The sequence below is a fragment of the Oreochromis niloticus genome, unplaced genomic scaffold, assembly GCF_001858045.2.
Source record: "Oreochromis niloticus isolate F11D_XX unplaced genomic scaffold, O_niloticus_UMD_NMBU tig00008378_pilon, whole genome shotgun sequence".
In the NCBI taxonomy this organism is placed as follows: Eukaryota; Metazoa; Chordata; class Actinopteri; order Cichliformes; family Cichlidae; genus Oreochromis; species Oreochromis niloticus.
The window spans coordinates 1-11,188 of NW_020329155.1; the positions used below are offsets into that span (position 1 = coordinate 1).

Consider the following 11,188-nt stretch of genomic DNA (forward strand, 5'->3'; position numbering starts at 1 on the left):
CAAATCAGAAATGGCTTTAGATCTGACGCTAGCAGACAGGCATGCATGTCTCAGGTGATTACACACTAACACATTGTGATTAATCACACACATTTGTATACATTTTATTCACAAGATTTAAAAAAAAAAAGAAAAAGAAAACCACTATACAAAATGTGTTTTTGTGACAGGCTGCTAGTAACAAAGTGCTTAAAGATTTAAAATTGGTTCTTTGCCAAGTTTTCTGTTATGTGCACACACATTCCTTGACTTAGGCGCTTTTTAATTCTCCAATAATGGTCAGTGCAAAGTGTTTACACAAACAAAAAACAAAACCAATTTTAAATCTTTTTTTCAAATCGGGCTTAGAAGAAACAGCTGCGCTTCACTAGCACACTGAGGCATTTGGCAGTCTTGTCCATCCAAGGTGGCTGAGAGCATTAGGCAGGTAAGTACTGCAGATCTCTCCAGGAAAGCTACTGTGGAAATAAAAGAAATTATTTTACTGCTGTAAACACTGAGTTGAATTAACAGAGAATTGAATAATCAAACCTTTTACTTTGTTAAATCTCACAAAAATTTGTCTTTTGAACAAATTGTTGTTTTAGTTAACGACCTCGGGTGAAACCAACTCTGGTCAGCTGTACAGAAACGATCAAAATAAACAAACAGACTCTTCAAATGAGAAATGTCAAAGTCAAATTGAGTTTTTATAGCACATTTAACACATCAACCAATGCGACTAAAAGGTAATAAGAGAGATGTACTGCTCCAGCTGTGTATTGCTAGCTGTAGGGAGGCTTTTTATCTTGTTTACAGCATCTCTCCTGAGCAGGAAGCTCTGCCAGCCCAGCTGGGCTCTGAGCCAGACGTTATAGTACGAGTGGACCAAGATGATGGTGCTTCCCATCACACTCCACTCGCCAAATACAGTCTCTGATACACCATAGCACACCACGCACACCGCAACCTGGTGAGGTAACAAATCACTGACAGTGAGGCAGAGACAGTGCTGATGCATTACATGACAGTGTCTGTTTACAGTCAGAACTTAGCAAAGAGTTGGTGTGTGTGTGTGTGTGTGTGTGACACATAGCAGAAACTCCAGCAATCTGTAGCTCCCATTTACACAATATATGACTTCATCCATGTTCTACACTGGAGCTGTACGAAACTCCTCCACCATGAAGAGAACAACAGATCAACAGAGTGCCAAGCACCTGGCGGTAGAGTGTTTCAGAGTTATTATGGAATTAAAAAACAAGCAAATATACATGTTTAATTATTATTGGGCTGAACTGTTTGGGTAGAGCAAGTTTAAACTATTTAATTTAACGTTTTTGCACACTGCGATGCGGTTGTGTGTTACCTGGAGAGAGGTGAGGATTGAGGAGGAGATGATGATGAGAAGCCAGAAGTCCATGTGGAAGAACTGGCAGATCATATAAGCCATGTACGCTGGAAAGATCAGCAGGAAGAGACAGAGAGAAACTGCACGGAAGTGCTTCCACAAACTCCTACGGGACGGGCAGCAAAACCAGCATATGAGAAAGCAGGCAGGTTGATAGCAGGCTTTGCAAACACACTTTCAGTCAGATTGATGTCAAAAAGACAAACTGCCTGTTTAGGAATGAAGAAAGAAGGACAGTACACCGTAGTATTACTTAATTTATGATGTTAGCATGAGTTGTACTGATGACCATAGATAATGAATTCTGTGATAATTAACTAACTGCCCATAGTTATTAATAGTTGTTTATGATCAGTAAAAATAAAAACAGTGGGACACAGAGTTTTCTTAAAAATAAACACATGAAAAAAGTCTTTGGTATATTATCTTAGTTGCCTCTAGATGCTCCCAGGGCTAGGACTATAGGATCAGCTATCTCCAGCATGGACTGCAGGATGGAAGCAGCAACAATAAAGAGGACGATAGAGAGGAGGAAGGCTCTGTGGATGACCTGCAGCTCAATGAGGCCAGTTTGGACAGCAAGGATTAGCAAGGTGATAGCTTCAGTCATCCCCTGCACAGAGAGGAAACACATTAGAGTTGACACACCACACAATTATATGCCTTGGCTTTGCATTCAAGTTGGAGATCATATACACGTTTATCCAGACTTGACCTTTGGGTATACAATGTCAATTATTTTATCCTATTAGACAGTTGTGTGAAATGCAGACATCCTTAAAGAATAGTTCTAGATATGTGTGTTTCCACACGAAGAGAGGTTGAAACAGACTAAACTAACACACACGTGTGTGTGTGTGTGTGCATGTGTGCACGTGTGTGTGCGCGTGAGTACAAAGCTAAAGCACGAAAATGAGTGCGAGTGTTTGCGGATGGCACGTTATCTAAACACGGTGAAACAGCAAAGTCAGAGAAGAAGAACAAGCACCACAGCTAGCTCTGCGAGCCTGCTGCCAGTGTGAAATGACACATTTGTGGGCTTCCCATGGTGGCGGCATGAAAAGAAGAAAAGGAGAAAGGATGGATGAGTTGGTGCTTAGCGGTGTTGTGCTAAAAAAATGATCGTCTTCCAAAAACCGATCGCTCGTATTTAAACTGCTATAATAACTTGTTGGTCTATAATATGTGAAAACATATATCAAATGTATCCTTCATGGATGAAATCAAGTCATCTTGAGCCACAAACAACATTCCTATAACAAGGTAGAAGCTGCAAAGAGTTTTTGGTAGTGACTTTTATATATGCTTTATTTATCTAGTTCCAAAAATGTGGTTGACGTTAAAAAAAAAAGTGTTTGTTAGTTTTTTAAAAAGCGTAATCTGTGCAAGAGGACAGCAGATGTTGCAAGAAATCTAAGAATAGTTGTTTAAAGTTATTTGAAGTGGACAAAGAGGATAAGGCGTTTGTAAACCCTGTTGAGGGAAGTCTATCTAGCAAGATATGTAAAGATATTGGAGATTAAAAAAAGCCCCTAGGGAAACATAGGAAATAATTATTTGTCAGGCAATGACTTGTTGGCAGAAGAAGAGTGGTCCTTGGTAGCCATGACAAGAAGGAGGTCCCATAAATGGGGCTGGGCTGTTTGTTGCTGGCAGGTAAAAGAAAAAACACAGAGAAAAATGAAAATCAGGGGAAGTCCAGGCCTTGGAATTTTCACTCCAAGGTCCCCTGCCTGGACCTCCCCTAGCAGATGAACATAGAGAGGTAGGGTAGGTGAGCCTAGGGCTCGAACCCGGGCCTCTATGGTACTAAGCTGCTAGCCCGCCACATGTCGCCACATGACGGGCAAACAAAAGCGGGAAAATTCCTCTATTTAAAGACCACAACGCGTACATCACGCACCCAGCCTTTTGGAAATGAGCTGGAGACCAGGCATTTTTGCACTCCAATACTTAGTAAATTTCACACACTCACACCTGATTTTTTCCCTGCACACCTCTTTGGTTTGGGCCTGTTTTCTTCCTTGGTTGATATATGTGTAACTGATACATGAGATTGGCCCTTACCGCTGTATGGACTGATATATAGGGTGCCTTAAAGGCCGCCTTAAAACTAAGTGTTTCCCTGAGCTTTTAATTGCGGCTTGAAAAAAGTAAAAAGAAATGAAAAAAAGAGAGAGAGAGAAAAATGGAGGCAGGCTTGAGCTTCGTCTTTCACTCTGGGCCTACCCTGCTGTAGCAGACGGACTACTATCAGAGACTCGAACTAGGGTCGTTAAACTCTGGAGTCCGAATGCTGGCCTCTTAACGCTGTACACCACTCAGCAGGGCGAGTAAACTTTGGAAAAAAAAGGACATTTATCTTTTGTCCTTCAATTTTTTATTTTTTTTTTGTTATCGTTTTTCTAAATCTATTAAGCTTCTTGTGCAATATTGTTCCACACAAATTACACATGGACATCTAGCTATTTTTTTATTGGCATTCACAAAATGGGACTGGATGTTGGACGGCTTACCAAAGCCTTCCTGCTACCCGAATCCCTGCTTGGAAACCTGCTGGCCGCGGCGGCACCATGTTTCACCACACTCTTCCGCTTCAGCTGTCTTTTTTGCCTCATGGCTATACCCACACTGACCACTCCTTCAATGAAGGTAAATACAAGCAGGTCATTCTGAAAAAGACACACAGCTTATCATCTTATCCTTCTACAACACCTAAAAGCACTCTGTTCATTTCTTCGCTAGATTAGCCGCTAGCATACACGCTGCTGTGTTAGAGGCTTGTTGCTACCTAGTTAGCCATGCTGCACACCTGTTACTCTGTATTTGTCAATGATTCGGCACTCCTTCGGTTTTGTTATCCATTTTTAGACAGTAATGAGATCATCTGCACACTCCACAGAGCTCCAGAGTTACTGTTCATAGCAAAAGTGTAATGCTGTCCTTGGAGATTTTCACCTAAGACTGTGAGTGTGAGTGTGTAATGGATTTCAAAGTGTTTAAGTGTTCAGAGCACTCTACAGCCTGGTAAGGTGGCAAGTTTGAAAAGAGCAGCAGAAGGTATCAGTACTGTAGTGTAACTTGTTCTTTTCCTTTCCTAACAGTGAACAGAGTGCCGATTATTATCGACAGCTACGTCCACCCGGGGTGAAAGTAGTGTGGGAGACCATCAGGACCCAGCTGGGTTTCCTTGGTCCAGAGGTTTGGAGAAACCTCTTCCTTTTCTTTCATCACAGCTGTCCTGTGCCAGATGTTCTGTTGACCCACTGAGAGAGGCGTGTTTGAGAAAGATCAGGAAGACTGAAGCTCATGGTAGGAATGAAGGAGGACCTTGTGAGCTCCACCAGCAGCTCCCTCACAAGGAACTGTTCACAAGTCCACTGCAGGCACGCCCCAGAAGATGGATAAAGGCAGCGTTTCATGAAGACACTGGAACCAATCTATCTTCATAACAGTGAGTTTTATCAACAGGTCATATGCTCTTGAGACATAGTCTGGCGATAGCGATTATACACAAATTGTGGGTGTTTAAATTGTAGCAGCTATGTGGTGTAGCTTATAGCAACATGTACTGTGTGCTCTGGATGCTTTGTAGGTGAAAGCAGCATAGTTCACTACAAAAGCTTTCATGGTCAACATTTCTGCTCTATAAAGCAAAAATGTATCAGGAATTCATAGATCAAACTTTATGAGTCCCTCGGGTTCAGCCTATCATGCATTTTAATCTCCTTTCCAATAAACACAGAGTGACATGATTTGAAAGTTGAAATTGTTTCCAATTAACCAACTTGTTTCATTTGAGTTTATCTGATAAAAAAAATGCTGGTAAGTAAGCTTGTTGCAGTATTGGATGTAAATTGTGTATGCTGCTGAAATATCTAACAGACCAAAATATTTTCAGTGGTGAATGATATTAGGAAAACCCGTAGATCTTGTTTTCTAACTGCATTGTAAGTAGCAGACAATGAGGGATGGCGTTCAGCTGCAGTTAAAGAGGCTAATGTTTACAGCCGTACCCAAGCTGCCCCCTGCCTTTGGCCACACAGCTGTGTAAATACATTTGGCGAGGTGGCTTTTGGTCTGACTGTAGACTGAGTTTAAATGACAGTTGCACTTGCACTGGGTGACTGATCTCCATTTCCTGGACAGTAAAAGCAGGGTTTCCCTTCTTGGAGTTAGTCAAGTCAGATTTTAGGGTAAGTTAAAGAGGTTGTTGTCTATATTATGCTAAATGCTCATGCCTCCATGGATAATGCTGCAGTTTCCCAGACATGGATTAAGCCTAGTGCTAGGCTTAAAGTTGTTTAAATGGAGGTCTTCACTGAATTATTCTTTTAATCTGGGACTAGAAATAACCCATATCTGGGAAACCCTTTGAAAACATCTTTAGTAGGCATTATAAAAAAAAAAACTTGCTGAAGTGCATTTTAGAATAATTTGAAACATGAATTCTGTCCATGATTACTTTCAAGCAGACTTCTTCTAAAATTGCAAGGGTCATAGTTGCCTCGGTCTGTCATAGCGTTCGATGTCTGTACTTTAGCCCAGACAGATCTGTGTTAAACCACTGTGAGATATTGGTCATCTGTGTGCTTGTGCAAGTGTGTCTGAAACTGGGGACCTGATCATAAATGTGTGTCTCCATTGAGCTACAAAGAAAAGTGCTTCAAAGTGTTGGTTCTGGCATATAAATGAGACAGACCCCAGTGAAATTTAACTGGGGTGATGGGTAAAAATGAACTCCTACCCACAGGAAGGCAGCAGCTCTGCTGTCTGTAGAGACAAGGTCAGAGTTTCTGACCGTCAATCATTTAGGGATGAAAAGTAATCTTTGCCTAAATGTAATAGTTGATTGCACTGCAGCACAGCTTTCTTGATGAGGAAGAGCAGCTGTGCTGTGATGTCAGCTTCAGCTGCCCAGCATGCACACCTGAAATGTTGGTGGTTTCAGTTGATGGGAAGAGAAAGCTATATCACTTTCAGCAAAACGAAAGGTGCTCATTGTCGATGTTCTTTGTTTTTGTGTCTTTATGCATATATTTCTATATACCTTCCATGGTTAGACTTTATTGTTTCTCTGATGTTGCTCTGATGGCCGTGACTTTTTTGATGGCGTCTTTGTTGCTGAATAGGGCTGCCACGATTAGTCGACTAGTCACGATTACAGTCACGACTGATTTAATAGTCGACGCGTGGTTTGAAGCTTTGTAAGATCACAAAAGACGCAGGAATAAGTAGTAGGATTTAAGAGTGTAATAACGGACTGAAACAGAAGATGGCAGCACTGCATGTACAAGGATGCCAGCTGCCGTTACGCTCCGAAGAAGAAGAAGAAGCAGTGTCCCAGAATTCATAGCGCGGCCCTGCTCAGTTTTCAACAATGGCGGCAGCTAGTTAGTTTTAATATTACTCTTATTAATCTTTCTGGGTCACAAACTAAACGTTTAACATATTTTCAGGCGAGAATGTAGCTGTGTAAACCTCAAATATCTGCTCAGTTTATCAAGACACCGCATATTTTCAAAAGCGCTCCGACGTTTTCGGAGACGTCTGTTACCCACTAGCTCCAAAGCTAGCCGGGGCAAGGCTCACTAGAGCCCGTGAGAACACCGGACTCCAGGCAAATCGTTTTCAAACGCACCACCGTCTTTCGCTACTCAGGTTGAACATATATAAGTCAGTTAGATAACTTAAAAATGTTATTGTTTGGCCTTTTTTTTTTTTTTTTTAGTATTTTATTTGTTCCTGAGTAAATCGGTTTGGCTGAGATTAAAGTTATAGTTCATACACGGCCGAATAAACGTCAAGCAGACAACTGATTATCAGAAGTGTGAGATGTTCAGAATATACTCCGGTGTCCCGTTATATTTTAGATAGCAAGGAGTTTATTAAACTTTACCGAAACAATCTGTAAATCTCATTAAATTTAATAAACTATCATCTTGTCTTTATTTTTAGTTAGCACATACCCTAAACCAGGGGTGCCCAATCCTAGTCCTCGAGAGCTACTGTCCTGCAGCTTTTAGATGCATCCCTACTCCAACATAGCTGAATCAAATGGTTTGATGACCTCTTCAGCATGTCATCAAGTTTGGCAAAGGCCTGATAACAAGACATTCATTTGATTCAGGTGTGTTGGAACAAGGATGAATCTAAAAGCTGCAGGACAGTAGCTCTCGAGGACTAGGATTGGGCACCCCTGCCCTAAACACTTAAAACTGTAAGCTAATGTTATATAAGAGCAGATGCTGCTGGTGCAATAAGCTGTACGTTTTACGTCCAATGGATGCATGATCCGATTAGTCGACTAATCGCAAAAATAATCGGTGACTAGTTGACTATCAAAATAATTGTTTGTGGCAGCCCTAGTGGACTTTGATTCCAAGTTAATACTAGCTAGTGTTTCTCACTGGTTTTTGGGCGGTGGAGTAAAAGGGATTGGTTGCTGGCTGTTTGTAATGTTAGCCTTGTCTTTGCTTTCTTACAGGCAGGATAAAGACATGGTGATAAATGAGTGTGTGGGCCGTCTGCTGAGGACCAGGAGCTCAGGACACTCAGACGGGGGCGTCGCAGCAGGAGTCACGCGCACCACAATCCTCTGCTGTTCTGAGATGTCACACTCCTGCCTGCACATAGAAACCACAGTGAAGTCAAAGTTCCACCTGCACCTCCACCTGTTCTTGCAACAGCATGAACACTGACAGAGGTGAGACAGCAGAAGAGTTTTTGTCTATTTTTTGTTTTGTTTTGTTTTTTACTAAGTTAAGGAATTAAGTGAAGAAGAGTGATTAAATAAATTGTTTCTTGCAGTTTTGATTTAATGATTGTGTTTAGGATTATTTCAGAAACATGTTTAGAGGATCTTTGTAAGCCTGTATTTCCTTTAAAAGAAGGGAAGCACTTCTTCATTCTACAGAAAAGGTGACACATTACAGATGACTTCATAAAACCACAGTGAGCCAGTTGGATAAACAGCAGCCTAATCAGACTTCTGCAGAGTCTCAAAGTTTTTTTGGAGTCTGCTTCTTGTGTCCAACAGGACGAATTCTGTCCATAAACAAAGATTTGAAAATGTACCCATTTTTGTTTTCGTTTTACTTTTGCTGATCTGACACCACTTGTGCCAAAAATCCGGACAAATGTCATTTGACCAAGGAGCAAATCTGAGCCAAATAGACTGATCATTTTTTTTCACGTGGCGTCTCATCAGAGGACACTTTTCCTTTTCCAAGCTCCTGTAGAACTGGCAGAAAAATCCTGGAAGCGCTGTCTGAATTCTGTTTCGAGACATGTAATCACAGACACATATTTTTTTTAGCAGAAAGGTTGGCCTGTGGATAAGCAGTTCTGGTCTTGGACAGTGTGGGGAAGTGCACAACGTTGAAGTTGCGCAGTTGTGTCTTAAAGAGATTGAGCTTCACACAAAATGCTTTCATGTGCGCATAAAGTTGTGGTACAAGCTGCTCTTTCCCTTGTAGGCTCTTGTTCAGGGTGGTTAAATGATCAGTAAGATCATCTAAAAATGCAAGGTCTGCCAACCATAGAGGTCATTCAGCTCATGAAGAGGTCGGTCCTTCTCTTTCAAAAATGGTCAATTTCTGATCTCAGGGAGTAAAGACGCTTCAGCACGGCACCGCGGCTTAGCCAGCGCGCCTCCGAGTGGTAGAGTAGATCCCCATATTCAGCATCCGCATCAGAAAGGAAAGCCTGAAGTTCTCCGTGGTACAGTCCACTTGCTCGAATTATGTTGACAGTTTTTACAATAGTGTTCATTACATCTCCAAGATTGACTGTCTTGGCACAAAGGGCTTCTTGGTGAACAGTACAGTGCATTTCAACAGCCTCACCTCCAGCCTCTTTCACCTCAGCGCACATCGTAGACGCCATTCCTTTGTGTGCACCCGCCATAGCTGGAGCCCCGTCTGTTGTATCTTCACACAGCTTGTCCCATTTAAGTCCCATTTTGTCAATTGAGTCTGACACAGCTTCAAAAGTATCCATACCTGTTGTTGTGCCTTTAGACTCTTAAGATCGAGCAGCTCCTCTGTAACTCCACGTCTTGCGAGGAGTTGGGCCACCTCATAGCTGGCTATTGTAGCCTTTTCCTGGACTTTTTGAGCACAAAAAAATACTGTTGCTGACCCTGCAGGACAGCTACCATTTGCTTTACTTTCTGCTCTCGCTCAGCACCGTGTAGGATGCATAGACCTGATGTTTGGTTTCATAATGACGTCGTACATTACACTCTTTCATAACTGCCACAGTTTCAGTGCAGATAAAACAGACACTTCCCTTGATTCTTTGAAGAAATATTCACTCTCCCACCGTGTCTGAAATTTTCTGCACTCACTTTCTACCTTTCGCTTCTTTGGTTCTGCCATGTTCAGTAACTTGGGGTAAATTTCTTCTAGGATTGTCCTTTTGGTGGAGCAACTGCCTTGATCAACAGCAGCTCCCCTGGTGTTAAACTAAGAAGTGCCATACACTCAAGCAAAAGTTGAAGTGCGGGCCAATTAAAATGGACCGCGGGCCGTAGTTTGGACACCCCTGCTATAGACATTAGCACACACTCCAACAGGTTTTCATCCTCTAGAGTCACTTGGATGACACTGAAAACACTACGTCCAGATAAACTCCGTGTATATAGTGTATTATCTTACAAAAAATACAAACAAATATAAAACAAGTATTTTATTTCTAAATGTAATGCTTCCTTTTAGGAGGAAGGTGGAGGCGCAGCTCCAGCAGAGCAACACACAGAGGTGTGTGGAGAGGACTGAACACCATCACTGGACGGAGCACTGTGAGCGGAGGGGGTCCAGAGTCTGGAGACCAGGTTCTGGCTAACAGATTGAACCAGTTGTTTAACAGGTTTGATTCAGTAGCCCTTCCCTCCCCCATCCACCAGAGCTCGTCACACCTCTCTGCAACCCCCCAGCACCGGGGACATGAAATGCACCTCACCTGTCCCCTTTTCCTTCAACCACTCTACTGGGTCTAAGTCGTCTCCACCTGCTACGGCGGCTGAGATCCTTTGGGGTGAACAGGACAGTCCTAAGGACATTTTATGACACTGTGGTGGCGTCTGCTATTTTCTATGCTGTGTCTGCTGGAGTGGTGGAATGGCAGAGAGGGACGGGGGAAACTCAACAAGCTGGTCAGGAGGGCCAGCTCTGTCCTGGACTGTCCGCTGAAGTCCATCGAGCAGGTTGGGGAGGAGAGGATGTTGTCTAAGCTAACATCCATCATGGACAACACCTCCCACCCCTGCATGAGACTGTACGAGCACTGAGCAGCTCCTTCAGCAGTGGACTTTTACGCCCACAGTGTAGGAAGGAGCGCTACCGCAGGTCATTCTTACCAGCAGCTGTCAGACTCTATAATGCAGCTTAACATTCCTTTGGTCATCTTACTCACCAGCTTGTTAGTTTACTCTACATTTTATACATATCTCCGTACAATTTTCTCAATTTTTCTATACATATTCTGACATTGTTACTGTATATACGAACTTGGTTGCTTACGTTCATAGGACCACCCTGTGTCTTCCTTTTATATTTATTTTCCCTTGCTGTAAGAGCTCGTAACACCAAATTTCTATAATCAGTGGGATTATAAAGGTTTATTCTATTCTATGTTTTATATTTGTTTGTATTTTATTTGTATTTTCCTTCTGCTATCTGTACCTGAGCTGAGGAAAAAAATTTCCCCGCCGTGGGATCAATAAAGTCTTATCTCATCTAACAGAATGAACCTTTTGGGATTTAGTTACCTGGATGATTGAGCATGCATCAAGAC

The 11,188-nt window shown here is 42.3% G+C and overlaps 1 protein-coding gene and 1 long non-coding RNA gene across 5 annotated transcripts; one reads left to right on the plus strand and one right to left on the minus strand.

Annotated features, from left to right (window-relative positions):
• Positions 1–307: 307 nt before the first annotated feature.
• Positions 308–2,002, minus strand: LOC109199263 (RING finger protein 145-like). Of its 3 annotated transcripts, none has more exons than XR_002059694.2 (3): positions 1,941–2,002; positions 1,349–1,496; positions 308–1,199 (listed from the first exon to the last, which is right to left on the minus strand). XR_002059694.2 is itself a non-coding variant. In XM_019354571.2 (3 exons), the coding sequence occupies exons 2-3, from the start codon at positions 1,430–1,432 to the stop codon at positions 722–724; spliced, it is 312 nt and encodes a 103-aa protein (XP_019210116.1). In that variant the 5' UTR covers positions 1,433–1,496; positions 1,941–2,002; the 3' UTR covers positions 313–721. The 3 variants fall into 3 exon arrangements, 2 of the variants coding, with proteins under 2 accessions (XP_019210116.1, XP_019210115.1); XM_019354571.2 differs by having other exon boundaries at positions 313–949; XM_019354570.2 differs by having other exon boundaries at positions 313–949; positions 1,826–1,997.
• A 1,967-nt stretch (positions 2,003–3,969) lies between these two features.
• Positions 3,970–10,146, plus strand: LOC109199262 (uncharacterized). 2 transcript variants are annotated; one of them, XR_003218517.1, is made up of 4 exons: positions 3,970–4,042; positions 4,262–4,844; positions 7,878–8,096; positions 10,111–10,146. It is a non-coding gene; the product is annotated as an uncharacterized LOC109199262 (long non-coding RNA). The 2 variants fall into 2 exon arrangements; XR_003218516.1 differs by lacking the exon at positions 3,970–4,042 and having other exon boundaries at positions 4,204–4,844.
• The last annotated feature ends 1,042 nt before the right edge of the window (positions 10,147–11,188 follow it).